At 33.7% G+C, this 15,389-nt stretch overlaps 1 protein-coding gene across 1 annotated transcript in view; it reads right to left on the bottom strand.

The window, feature by feature from the left end:
• The window catches only part of PIGK (phosphatidylinositol glycan anchor biosynthesis class K), a 117,206-nt gene that overhangs the window by 48,772 nt on the left and 53,045 nt on the right, over positions 1-15,389 (bottom strand). Inside the window, exon 9 of the mRNA XM_017531433.1 lies at positions 11,599-11,771. Coding sequence (XP_017386922.1) covers positions 11,599-11,771 — 173 coding nt within the window. The remainder of the gene's footprint in view (positions 1-11,598; positions 11,772-15,389) is intronic.

The following is a 15,389-nucleotide window of genomic DNA, read 5'->3' as shown; positions in this document are numbered from 1 at the left end:
TGTTCATTTTACATACACTACCCTCAATTTTCAAAATAACTCTAAAGGTAGAGAGTAGATCACCCTATGACAGATAAAGTATCTGAGTCTTAGATTAAATAAGGTACTATATTAGTCCATTTTCACACTGCTATAAAATTACCCAAGTTGGGTAATTTATAAAGGAAAGAGTTTTAATTGACTCGTACTTCCACATGGCTGAGGCCTTACGAAACTTACAATCATGGCAGAAGGCGAAGGAGAAGCAAGGACCTTCTTCACACAGCGGCAGGAAAGAGAAGTGCAAGCAGAGGAAATGCCAGTAGCTTATAAAACGATCATATCTTATGAGAACTCACTATTACAAGAACAGCATGGGAGAAACCACCTCCATGACCCAATCACCTCCCTCCTTCCCTCAACCTTTGGGTATTACAATTCCAGATGAGATTTGAGTAGGGACACAGAGCCAAACCATATCAAGTACCCAAAAAAAACAAGTAAAATTTGAATGCAAGTCCATTCATCTTCGTGCTCATTCTACTAGATCATGTTGCCTTAAAAGTTTCTTCTAGCACTAGGAGGGAACAATTTGGCCATACTTCACTTGCAGAATATTTGAAAACTGGATAGCAAGACACAACATTATTTCAACAAAAATGGACATTTCTGCAAGGAGATTACAGATTTATATTATTAATGTAAATGTCTTTTTCCTCTTGTTTTACCTAACAACTACAATCCTGAAGTGTTGTTATAATCATTTTAAAATGGAATCCACTTTCCCTACTGATAAGCTAGAAATAAAGATTGCCTTATTACTAATTGATAATAAATAATCCTCACACATACACACACTTTAATTTTTTTTGACCCTTCAATTTCTTGGTCAAGTATTTAATAATATGGAAACTAATATCTAAAAATATGCCAGAGTATCTGATATATTCACCTATTTTAGATAAAATTCCATATTGTTAGGTTTTTTAAAGCAAAACAATTTACATATAGAGAGAAATCTTTACCATCCTTTATAAACTGACAATTCAATATCAAAATTATTTTTTAAATAAATATAATTTATTTGAAGGCACAACCTACCTTGATCTTCAGCATTTAAAAAAATTAGACAGTTCCCTATGTACAAATATATGATACTACTGCCATCTTCTGGTAAAACACAATTTCACAATTCTGTATAGTATTTTTATAAATGAGAATCCTCCAGATATGAAATAACTAGTTTATATTACTGAAAGCAGAACTGATAGCCAACTGAATGGTTAAAATGTAGTACAAATAGAATTCTAGCAGTAATAAATTTGTATCATGTGTGTGATAAGTTTTCTAAATAATATTTAACACTTACTGACTGCTTTACTATATTTGAGGCATAGAATTAAGTGCTTTCTAAGAAAAATAAAAATTACTTTAATAACTATATGAGGTAGAGTTATTATTCTCATTTTACAGATACAGAAACTGAGAACAGAAGTCAAGTAGTTTGCCCAAGGTTCACAGCTAGTAAAGGGTAGAGGATCTGAATTTAGGAGCTCATTTTTTCCAATGTCTTTGTTTTTCATTATTATATTGTAATATCCCCTATAATGTCAGATAGTAGACAATAAGTATGTCAACTCATTTAGAATGGTAAGATTTAATTTAATGGAGTGGAAAAGTAATATTACAATTAGTGTGAAGATCAGAGGAGTCACAAGTCAAAGAGATATAAATAAAAAAACTAAAAGGAACCTTAAAGGTCCCATAATTTTTCCATATAATATAAAATTTTATTCTCTAAAACTCCAAATGGACTTGACTCTAAATATTTTATAAATATCATATGATTTGTAGATTTTATACAATTAAAATTTTAGGTGCTATCCATTTAGTGTTTAAATTAAAATTAACTTTGCTTTGACATATTTAAAAATATTAATAAACATTAGTTGGAAATTACTACTCCTAGTAAACATATTTGCCAATTTGTATTTAGAGATGTTTTATTAATACAAAGGGATATGGTACTATATTATGCTATAGTATTTATATATACTGATTTCTTAAAAATCATAAAGCAACTCAATTGATGTTTTTGTTAATTACAGATAGGACAGTGAAATAAACTGCTAAAAAACAAAAACAAAAAACTACCAATGACATGACCAACACATTTTGAAACTATAACAATAAGAAGTTTATATGTATGCAAAATGACAAAATGAATATTTTAATTATGTTTTGGTGCCTTTATAAATCAAATACATTTCTGAAATTTCATTTTAATGAGGTTTTGAGTAACTAAAGTAACAGCTGAAAATTTAACAATATAAAATAAATGACAAAATAAAATTCTAAGAAAACACAGAATTATACTGATGAGTAAATTAATCACTTTGAAAAACATAGTAACATGTAGAAAAATAAAAGAGAAATCCTATCAACTGTTACTTAAGCCATTTCGGTGAATTTTTGGTTCATAAAATTTCATAATCATATCAATTTACTATGGCAATTTGAAGTGAATCATGACCATAGTTTCATATCCTTCACAATCAATTTTACTCAAATCTCAAACAGATGTTACCACTAAATATGTAAATTTAACTTTTGATTAAATTTTCTAGTAAATATTATAAATACACTAGAATCCATATATTCAAAAATATAATATATACTGTAGTAGATCCTTTACATTTCCATATAAATTTTGGAATCAGCTTGTCAATCTCTACCAAAAAATAAAAAATTAAAAAGCCTGCTGGGGTTTTGACTGAAATTAGGTTGACCCCAAATCAGTAAGATCTCAGAAAAATAGTCAATATAAAAATCAATTGCAATACTTCTGTATTTGAACAACAAACAAATGTAATTTTTAAAAAATAACATACAAAATATTTAGGAATAAATTTAATAAAATGTGAAGGAAACATCTACAATAAAACAATATAGAAAGAAATTATATGAGCTCCAAATAACTGTAGAGATATGCTCATGGATTGTGGAGACTCAATATCGTTAAGCTGTGATACAGTCCAAATGTAAAATTAATTCAATCCCAATCAAACTCCCAGGAGGCTTTTATTCTTTGTCATTTTTTACTTTAAGAAACCTACAAGCTGATTCATAAACTTATATGAAAATGCGAAGAACCTAGAATACTGAAAACAACTTTAAAAATGAAAAAAAAATTTGGAGGATGCACACACACAATTTCAGAAGTTTCTATAAAACTACAATAATCAAGAGAGTGTAATACTGGTATAAAGATGGAAATATTTTAATGCAACAAAATAAAGTCCGGAAACAGACCCCCAAAACATGATTTTTTGATAAAGGGCTCAACATAATTCAATGAGGAATAAATACAGATGCTGCTCAACTTATGATAGAGTTATATCCCAAAATACTCATTGTAAATAAAAAATACTGTAAATTGCCGGGTGCGGTGGCTCAAGCCTGTAATCCCAGCACTTTGGGAGGCCGAGGCGGGTGGATCACGAGGTCAAGAGATCGAGACCATCCTGGTCAACATGGTGAAACTCTGTTTCTACTAAAAATACAAAAAATTAGCTGGGCATGGTGGCGCGTGCCTGTAATCCCAGCTACTCAGGAGGTTGAGGCAGGAGAATTGCCTGAACCCGGGAGGCGGAGGTTGCGGTGAGCCGAGATCGCGCCATTGCACTCCAGCCTGGGTAACAAGAGTGAAACTCCGTCTCAAAAAAAAAAATACTGTAAATTGAAAACGAATTTAATACTGTGATAAACCCCCTGTGAAGTCAAAAACGATGACCAGAACCACTGTAAGTAAGTAGGGGGCCATCTGTAATTTTTTCAACAAATGTTACTGGAATAATTGGATGTCATATGGGAAAAAGAATAAACCTTCACACCATACTCAAAAACTAATTCAAAATGAATCACAGATTACACATAAAAGCTAAAACTATAAAACTTCTAGACGAAAACAAGAAAATCTTAATGACCTTCAGTTAGCCCAAGACTGCTTGCATAATAGGTACTAAACATAAAGAAAAAAATAAGTGGACTTCACCAACATTAAAATTTCTACCCTTCAAAAGACATCACTAAGAAAATGAGGCTTGGCACCATAGCTCATACCAGTAATCCCAGTGCTTTGGGAAACCTGAACAGGAGGACTGCTTGAGGCCAGGAGTTTTAGATCAGCCTGGGTAACATAGCAAGACCCTGCCTTTACAAAAAATGTAAAAGCGGTCGGGCACAGTGGCTCACGTTTGTAATCCTAGCATTTTGGGAGGCAGAGGTGGGTGGACTGCCTCAGCTCAGGAGTTCAAGAGCAGCCTGGGCAACAAGGTGAAACCTCGTCTCTACTAATATACAAAAATTTAGCTGGGCATGTCAGCATGCACTTGTAGTCCCAGTACTCGGGAGGCTGAGGCAGGAGAATTGCTAGAACCCAGTAGGTGGAGGTTGCAGTGAGCTGAGATCACGCCATTGCACTCCAGCCCAGGCGACAGAGCAAGACTCTGTCCCTTTAAAAAAAAAAAAAAAAAAAGTAAAAGAAAAATTAGCCAGGCATGGCAGCATGAGCTTGTAGTCCCAGCTACTTGGGAGCCTGAGGTGGGAGGATCACCTAAGCCTGCAAGGTCAAGGGTACAGTGAGCTATGACTGTGCCTAGGCAAGAGAGAAAGATCCTGTGAGGGAAGGGAGGGAAAGAAGGGAGAGAGAGAGGGAGGGATGGGAGGTGTATTTGCCCGTTTTCACACTGCTGATAAAGATATACCCGAGACTGGGAAGAAAAGTAGGTTTAATGGACTCACATTTCCACATAGCTGAGGAGGCCTCACAATCATGGCAGAAGGTGAAAGGCACTTTTTACATGGTGGCAGCATGAGAGAATGAGGGGGAGTGAAAGCAGAAACCCCTGATAAAACCATCAGATCTTGTGAGACTTATTCACTACCACAAGAACAGCATGGGGGAAACTACCCCCATGATTCAATTATCTCCCACCAGGTCCCTCCCACATACATGGGAATTATGGAAGTACAATTCAAGATGAGATTTGGGTAGGGACACAAAGCCAAACCATATCAGGAGGGGAAGGGAGGGGAGGGGGAGGAAAAGGAGGGGAGTGGAGGGGGGGAAAAATTCAGCCTAGGGGAAGTTTCTTCTAACCCACTAAGATAAAAGCTGAGTATTTAGAGTTCATAATGTCCTAGATTCTGTTTTTCCTTAGGTAATTCTATAGAATTTAGACTTCTATGAATTTGGTAACATTAAATGTGCAGTATTTTTACAGACACAACCTGGAGGATATCTTCCTAATACAGAAAAGACAAAACTGGTAACCCAAGTAAAAGATTTGCTGACACCGAATTACACCCAGATTCTAAAATACCCAACTCTTTGAAGAGGAAGACCATTTATCTGTCTGCATATACTTATCCAAAGCCAGCCTATGTATACTATGAAGAAGCTGTTTAAAATCAAGTTATCTAAGCAAACCTTATTACAATCAGTCCTTATTTTACCTCATCTGCTCTTGCAAATAAATCACAACACAATTATATACATGCAGAAACAAAGCGTTTTTACTAACTATATAACTTTATCTTAACATATCTAAGTTTCAGAAGACTTAAAAACAATTCGTATTTCATACAAGTACTCCCAATCAGTTTTACATACTAAAGTTCTCCATCACATCTGATTTTAGTCTAGTGTACTACACAAAATATAAAATATGAATAACCGGAACCAACAGACTCCATTGTTTCCCTAATGTGTGTAGAAAGCATTTTTATTGTAAATTTTAATAACACTGTACTGATAATTTAACCTAAGATGTGAAAAAATGCATACATACTCCAGCCTATAACTTCCTTAATAAAATAGTTTTTATGATATCTGATCTCTCATTATATGCTTAAATCTAAATAAACTTCAGATTGCCATTCATATTTGCATGCAAATAGCACCTACACACAATTAGATAATATTTGTATCATCTATGTAAAACTTCCTGAACCACTGGGAGCCTGATTCTCATAAATTAATTGAATAAAGTACACTAGTAATTATGAAGCCATCTGGTAAATAGCAACATTGTAAATAAACGTTATTTACATATTTATAAACACTAGAGGGTGCTCTAAGTCAACAGTGCTTGGTATCTGGCTGATAGTTTTCTCCTTGATTAAATAACAACCTTCAGCACTGACAATTCTTTCTATTGAGCTAATACATACAAATAATTTAAGAGCCAAAATTTCATTCTCCTAGAACATATAACAAAACCATTTGTCAAGATAAGCAATATAAAAAAATGCAAATCGAGACATCAAAAATTCAAAATGTCAGGGAAAAAAGAGAGTTAATGTGTACAGGTTTCAGTTTGTTTGTTTGCTTCTTTTCTCTTTTTTGGTGATTGACATTACATTTGTATCCGTTTTAAATAACTTATTAGAACCATAGGATGTTTTTTAGGGACCTAATGATAACCACAAAGCAAAAACCTATAATAGATTCACTAAAAACAAAAGGCAATGAATTAATACATACTACCAGGGAAAATAGTATAACCATAAAAGAAAATAGAAAACAAGAAAGGAAGAGAGGAGTCATAAAACAACTAGAAAACAAATATCAAAATGGCTACAGTAAGCCCTTACCTATCAATAATAATACTGAATGTAAATTGACTAAATTCCCCAATTAAAAGACATCATAATGAAAAGGCATGACTAACTGGATTAGAAAACAAGACCCACCTATATGCTACCTACAAAAAACTCACTTCACCTACAAAAGATACAGACAAAAGAAATGAGGACGTGGAAAATGATATTTTATGTGAATGAAAACCAAAAAGAGCATGAGTAGCAATGCATATATCAGATAAAACAGACTTGAAGTCAAAAACTATAAAAAGAGACAAAAAAGGTCATTATATTAGGATAAAAAAGTCAATTTAGCAAGAGAATATAATAATAGTAAAAATGTATGTACCGATTATGGTGTTACCCAAACATAAAATAAATATGATTAGACCTAAATGAAGAGGTAAATTATAATACAATAATAGTATAGGACTTCAACACCCCACTTTCAACAACAGATCATACAAGCAGAAAATCTACCAAGAGGTACTGGAATTAAACTATACCCTAGACCAAATGGACTTAATAGATGTTTACAGAACATTTCAGTCAACTGCTGCAGATTATACATTTTCCTCATCAGCACATAAAACATGATCACGATAGACCATGTTAGGTCACAAAATAAGTCTCAACAAATTCAAAACAGCTGAAATCATTTCAAGTATCTTTTCTAACTATAAAAAAAATGAAATAAAAATCAGTAACAGGAACTTTGGAAAACTGTACAAATACATAGAAATTAAATAACATGCTCCTGAATAATAAATGGGTCAAAGGAGAAATTAAGAAAAAAATTTAAAAATTTCTTGAAACAAATGAAATACAAACACAACATATCAGAATATGGGATACAGCAAAAGGAGTATTAAAAGGGAAGTTTATAGCAATAAATGCCTACATCAAAAAGAGAACTATTTCAAATAAACAACCTATGTCTCTTAAAGAACTCAAAAACCAAGAGCAAATCAAACCCAAAATTAGTAGAAGAAAATAAATAATAAGGATCAGACTGGGTGCAGTGGCTTACACCTGTAATCCCAGCAACTTTGGGAGGTCAAGGTAGGAGAATGATTTGAGCCCAGGAGTTCGAGATCAGCCTAGGCAACATATGGAGAGCCCCAACTCTACAAAAAATAAAAACAAATTAGCCAGGTGTGGAGGTACATGTCTGTAGGTCCTAGTTATGTGGGAGGCTGAGGCAAAAGGATTGCTTGAGCCCAGGAGTTTCAGACTAGCCTGAGCAACAGAGCAAGACCCTATCTCAAAAAAAAAAGGCGGGGGGGAGAGAATTAAATTGAGACTAAAAAAATATACAAAAGATCAACAAAGCAAACTGTTGGTTTTTTTAAAATATAAAATTAACAAGTGGTTAGACTAAGAAAAAGATGAAGAGCCTAAATAAATAAAATTAGAGACTAAAAAAAAAAATAGAAAACATTTCAATTGATACCACAGAAATACAAAAGCTCATTAGACAATATGGTGAACAAGTACATGCCTCCCAAAAAACTGGAAAACCTAGAAGAAACAAATAAGATCCTGGACACATACAACCTACCAACATTGAACCAGAAAAAAATAGAAAATCTAAACAGACCAATAATGAGTAATAAGATCAAAACAGCAGGTGATGGGGAGGTTGAGGAGAGATAACATTAGGAGAAATACCTAATGTAGGTAGGTGACAGGGTGGGCAGGGGGTGGAGGCAGCAAACCACCATGGCATGTGTATACCTATGTAACAATCCTGCAAGATCTGCACATGTACCACAGAACTTAAAAGTATTTAAAAAAATAAAAAATCTCCCATCAAAGAGAAGCTCAGGACCTGATGGATTCATTACTGAATTCTGCGAAATATTTAAAAAACTAATACCAGGTAGACAGACACCACACACACACATAAAAAAAACTAGAGGTCAGTATCTCTCAGGAAATCCTCCACAAAATACTAGCAAAGTAAATTCCAGAGCATATTTAAAAAAGACTATTCCATCATGATCAAGTGGGATTCATCCCAGATATACAATAATGGTTCAATATGCAAATCAATAAATATAATGCATGATCAACAGAATCAAGGACAAAATCCATATAATCATTTCAATAGATGCTGAAAAAGCATTCAATAGAATTCAGCATCCCTTCATGATAAAAACTCTCAACAAACTAGATTAGAAAGAACATATCTCAACATGATAAAGACCCACAGCTAATATCAGACTTAATGGGGAACAAATGAAAGACTTTCCACTACCACCTGGAACAAGATAAGAATGTTCACTCTCATCACTTCTATCCAACATAGTACTGGAAGTCTGAGCCAGAGTAATTAGGCAAGAGAAAGAAATAACGAGTGTCCAAATTGGAAAGGAAGAAATCAAATTATCTTTGGGTGCAGACATGATCTTCTGTTTAAAAAAACCTAAAGAGTCCAACAAAAAATTCTTAGAACTGATAAATTCAGTAAAGTTTTAGGATACAAAATCAACATATGGAAATCAGTAGCATTTTTATCCAACAGTGATCAATCTGAAAAAGGCATCAAGAAAGCAATCACTTACAATACCTACCAAAGATAAAAATACCTAGGAATAAATTTTACCAAAGTGAAAGATCTCTACAGGAAAAATTATACAAAGCTGATGAAATAAATTGAAGGAGACACAAAAAGTGGAAAGATATCCCATGCTCATGGATTGCAAGAAATAACATTGTTAAAATGTCCATACTACCCAAATAAGCACTACTAAAACGAAAACACTGAGGAAACATTCCGGGACATTATTCTTGGCAGAAATTTTTTAGGTAAAACCTTAAAGTCATAGGCAACAAAAGCAAAAATAGATAAATGAAATTACATCAAGCTAAAAAGCTTCTGCATAGCACTGCATAGCAAAGGAAACAATCTTCAAAGTAAAAAGACAACATACAGAATGAGAGAAAATATTTGTAATTTATCCATCTGATAAGCAATTAATAACCAGAATATATAAGGAATCCGAAACAATAGCAAAAAGAAAAAAAAAAAAAGTCTAATTATAAAATGGGCAAATGATGTGAATAGACATTTCACAAAAGAAAACAGATATATGAAAAAATGCTGAAAATTGCTAATACATCAAGGAAATGCAAATCCAAACTGCAAGGTATCATCTCATCTCAGTCAGATTATTTAAAAGACCATAAAATAACAAAGCTGGCAAGGATATGGAGAAAGGGAACACTTATACACTGTTGGTGGGAATGCAAAATAGTACAGTCATTACAGAAAACTGTATGGAGGTTGCTCAAAAAATTAAAAATAAAACTACCATACAATCCAGCAATCCTACATCTAGCAACATATCCAGAAGAAAGGAAATCAGTATTACTGAAGCATTCTCTGCACTCCCATGTTTATTGCACCAGTATTCACAATAGCCAAGATATGGAATCAAGGTGTGTCTATCAACAAATGAATGGATAATGAAAATTACTTATATACACAATAAAATGTTATTCAGTTATTAAAAAAAAAAGTAAAATCTTGTTATTTGCAACAACATGGATGGAACTGGAAGTTATTGTTAAGTGAAATATGCCAGGCACAGAAGGACAAACATCACATGTTCCCATTCATATGTGAGAGCAAAACGAGTGGATGTCAACAAGGTAGAGAGTAGAATGGTGATTACCAGAGGCTGGGTAGGGAAAGTGTTTGGGAGAAGAATGAAGAGAAGTTGGTTAAGAGATATAAAAATACAGTTAGATGAAAGACATAAGTTCTAGTATTTGATAGTACAGTAGGGAAATCATTGTTAACAATTTAAAGTGTATTTCTAAATATCTAGAAAATGATAGTAAGGAACCCAACATAAAGAAAAGACAAATGTTTGAGATGATGGATATCCCAGTTACCCTGATTTGATCATTAAGCATTGTACACAGGTATCAAAATATCACATGTACCCCAAAATATGTACAAATATTATATACCAATAAAAAATAAGAAACTGTTATAACTAGAATCAAAGAAAAGCATCTTGTTCCAATGTTTGAATTTATTCCTACAACAATTCACAAGCTCAATTACAAATCTTTGAAATTTTCAAAACTGATTAACATGGTGAAACCCTGTCTCTACTAAAATTACAAAGAATTAGCCATGCGTGGTGCATGCACCTGTAGTCTCAGCTACTCGGGAGGCTGAGGCAGGAGAATCCCTTGAATCTGGGAGGCGGAGGTTGCAGTGAGCAGAGATTGTGCCACTGCACTCCAGTCTAGGCGACAGAGTGAGACTCTGTCTCAAAAAAAAAATTGTATATAGTGCCATTTTGTAATCCCAAAAAGTTCTCTGTAGTGTGAGTTTCTAATAGCCACAGACAATCACAACAGAGTTTCATGGCTAACAACATATGCTATTACATATTTCAAGAAAGTAGCTATTAACTGACCTATTATTTATTTCTAATAAAGTAGTTTAGCTTTAAAAATGATTACAGAGAAAATAAAACAGATTATAAGTATTTCTAAAATCCACTTACCCCAAGTGAACTATTGTGTCTTAACTTCTTCTCTCTTACAAATGTCCATACTCATTCACACACAATTCACTCCCCAAGGCGGTACCTGGCTTACACTTCTCATTCCTTTCCCTGATGAATTACCAGGAGGCCTAACAGAAAATGATGGCTCTGGGATAGCCAGTTACGGCGAAAGTTTTAGGCCTTTTAGGCAAGTCTCAAATTGAACTACTACCAAGATTGTATTTTGGCGCTCCAACATAATCCTAACGATGATCTTAGTTTCCACGAATATTTGTAGTTTTTGCCTATAAATCTGAAAAGCATACAGCCTACATAAAGTGAAGACTGGGTATAAATATGCAATTTACTTACAAACACCAACTTTTGCCTCTTAATATAGTTTCATAAAATGAACAAATTGTGAGACTAGTATTCTATTCAAATAATGGTTTAAGATGAATACCTGGTTTCCATGATTTCTGAATCCTGTTGCAAATTAATAGTCTCTGTTGTAATTTCCACTTTCCGTACACTTCCAAAGAAATCAGTTATCAGTACATTTTTAGGATCCCTCTGAAAAAGATCAGTCCGATGTCCAGGAGTAGACACACACAGACTTTTGGGACACACCTGAAACTGAAAAAATATATAATGATAAATGCATGCATCCACAGACATGTAACATTTATTAAATCCAATGACATAATACAGTAAACTATAGCGTGTTTTTAAAACTCTCCCAACCTGAAGAAGTCATGCATTCTAAAGAGCTTAAAGTTTCATTCCTATCATAATGCTTGGCATTTAAAAAAAACTATACAGACATTAGGATTTTTTTTTATTAGACAGCAACAGACAATCACAAATAACAAAGTTTCATGGTTAACAACATATGCTATTATATATTTCAAGAAAGTAGCTATTAACTGACCATTACTTATTTCTAATAAAGTAGTTTACCTTTAAAAATGCATGTAAAAAAAAAACTATACAAACAGTAAATGTTTTTTAAATGAAGAAAACATTTAAGTGGAGTTGCTCTGGATTTCAGGAGGTTGAAGCACAGCCTCTCTTCTGCATATCCTCTTGCTCTCTGTTGTACTCCTACGTAGCATTTGATATATCAAAGCACTTTCTTAGTGTAATATTTGATGAAAATAAACCCAACCCACCTCTACAAATACTCCAATGCTCCAAAGAAAACAATCTGAAAAACCAAAACTTCACTGTAAAACAGACGTCACAATAATTTTTGTGTTAATCTTATCACTGATATTCCAGATTAGTGAATTATCAAGGACAGACATATATTCATTCACTCAGCAAAACATAAAAAGTGTTTATTACATAGAATTCAGACTGTTACTTTCCATACAGAATGCAAAGACTGATAAGACATGATCCTGTCCTCAAGGATTTAAGTCTAGTTAGAGATGAATAAACATAACAAGGTAGAAAAAAATGATATCAAGTCCCACTTCAGAAAAGGATAAACTTCTTACAGTTTGAGGATAAAAAAAAATAAAAGTGAAATTAAAGCTATTTTTTGAAGGAAAATGAGAACTTACTGGTGGGAAATAAGAGCATTCCTAATAAAAGAGTAGTTACAGAGTTGTGTAAAGCAAATGATTTAGTTTGGCTGAAGCTCAAGAAATATGAAGAAAAATAATACAGGCCTGTCAGGAAGGGTCCAGGCACACAGCACCTATCCACCCGTGGAGATAAGACTGTCTGCACTGGCAAACATCAATATGAAGGCAGAAAGGTGGAGAAGAATAGAGCAGATACAACTTGTAAAACAGTGTTCCAGTAACTGTGCTAAGCAATTTGCAGATATTCTCATTTAAGCCTACCAATAACTCTGAGATATACAAAAGTTATATCTCCACTTCAAACTAAGGTTCAAAGAGATTAAGTAATTTACCTAATACCACACTGCCAGCAATCCTTGTCATCCCTATTCAGGAAAGCAGTACAAGAAAACACAAAGAAGAACTCAGGATATAAATTAAATGGGAAAAAAATAAAATGCCAAACAGGAATAACAGAAGATTGGAGAAAAAAGTGACAGATAAAATAAAATAAGCAGAGTTAATATTGAAGTCCCAAGAATATTGAAGGCTTCTTGGGTATTCCTGTATGAGTAACTTGATGGGCTTTCTTAGGTACCAGCAGAAGAAAACATATAGTATAGTCAAATGGGCCTGGGAAACACTGAATAAAATTATCTTATTCTTTGCTGCCAAAATAAACATACTTCCCCTTATTATGAAGTCACTCCTTTAAGAACTTTTATCGTATCAGTCCGATTTCCTTAGCTCAAGTAACACAATGACCCACAGGTCTCATAGTACTTAGTTTACATTTTCAATAATCTTCTTCAGTTACAGAATGTCCACACTCTAGCCAGGCCATTATCAAGATAAGAATCATCTATTATTCCAACTTCTGTGTGTCCGCACTGTTATACTTCCCTAGTTTGCTATACTTCTCTTCCTTCAAACCATCCTTCCTTCAAGCTATTATCAAAGATAAAGATCATCTATTATTCCAACTTCTTCTGTGTGTCTGTGGGTATTCTATTTCCACAGAGTATGCTATACATCTTCTCTTCCTTAAAACCTGTACTTACCTTCTCCAAGAAAAAATTATCACTAATCTCAATATATTTAAAGGAGCCATACAGATGTGCATTTGTTGTCATGTCCTTTCATTCATTTAGCAGATATTCAATGAACATCTACAAATAAACCAGGTACTATAATTAAGCTCTGTGAAGTGTAAGATGAATATAGTCCTATACCTCTTACTCAAGAATAAGGTCCCTACACCCCTTATTCAAGAAACTCAAAGCCTTGAGGAAACATCATAAATATAAACAATTACAGTGCAATACTGAAAGTATAATAAAGATATAGGTTATATGTTCACAAAGGAAAAACAATTACCTGGAGTGTCCAGACATTTCACATAACAAATAATGCTTTATAAATATGCTCTTCAATTGTTACCAATGACACTAGAAACTTTCAAGGGGCTAAGCACCAGGTCTTCGAATTTTCCTACTCCTAAAGTAACTAACATAGATAGTACTGTGAATACAGCTGACACCCAACAAATTTTACTATATACATATACTCTAATAGAAAACAGATATTATTACACAATTGAGCTAGAGATAGGTTAAGTCACTGCCCTAGCAAACTGCCAGAAAATGAATCATTCCTATTAAGATTACAATAGTCATCATTAAATTTTAAAAATAAAGGTGTTAGGGTAAGATGAGACAAGTGAGGAATGTTTATTAAAAACTAAATAGCAGTTATGAGCAATACAAAAATTAGTTTCCTCAATCTTTCCTCTATAATTTCAATAGAAGTATTTTTTACATACCCATTAGACATTCAATGTGCAAGGTACATATATTTAAACTTTCGAGACAGCACATTGTGCCTTACATAAAATATACAATGTATAATCCAAAAATGACAATAAATTTTTAAATTAAATTGGAACTAGGTGACACTAATTTTTTTTACAGTTAATGTTGCATTATCATAAGTTTTAACATTCAAATTCATATGAATATTTAATAAGCATTAAAATATATAATCTTCAAAAGGAAGTTAGAAAGTAGCTGATATGGTTTGGCTGTGTCTCCATCCAATTCTCATCTTGAATTGCAGCTCCCATAATTCCCACATGTTATGGGAGGGACTCAGTAGGAGGTAACTTAATCATGGGGGTAAATCTTTCCCATGCTGTTCTTATGACAGTGAATAAGTCTCACAAGAGCTGATGGTTGTATAACAACCCCTGTACATGCTCTCTTATGTAAGATGTGCCCTAGTGCCTCCTATTAGGCCTTCCACAATTGTTGTAAGGCCTCCCCAGCCCTGTGGAACTATGAGTCCATTAAATCTCTTTTTTGTTGTTGTTTTATTTGTTTCTCTGTTTGTTTTGAGACAGAGTTTCACTTTGTCGCCCAGGCTGGAGTGCAGTGGTGCAATCTCAGCTCACTGCAGCCTCTGCCTGAGAGAGAGAGAGAGAGAGAGAGAGAGAGAGAGAGAGAGAGAGAGAGAGAGAGAGACCTAAAAATGCGGAAGTGACTTTGGTACTGGGTAACAGGCAGAGGCTGGAACTTCTGAGTATGGAGGGCTCAGAAGAAAAGACGAAGATGTGAAAAAGTTTGGAGCTTCCCAGAGACTTGTTGAATGGTTTTAACCAAAAAGTCCAGGCTGAGGTGGTCTCAGA

The sequence above is a fragment of the Cebus imitator genome, unplaced genomic scaffold (assembly GCF_001604975.1).
Source record: "Cebus imitator isolate Cc_AM_T3 unplaced genomic scaffold, Cebus_imitator-1.0 Scaffold3, whole genome shotgun sequence".
Taxonomy (NCBI): Eukaryota; Metazoa; Chordata; class Mammalia; order Primates; family Cebidae; genus Cebus; species Cebus imitator.
This window is presented reverse-complemented; position numbering and strand designations above follow the sequence as displayed.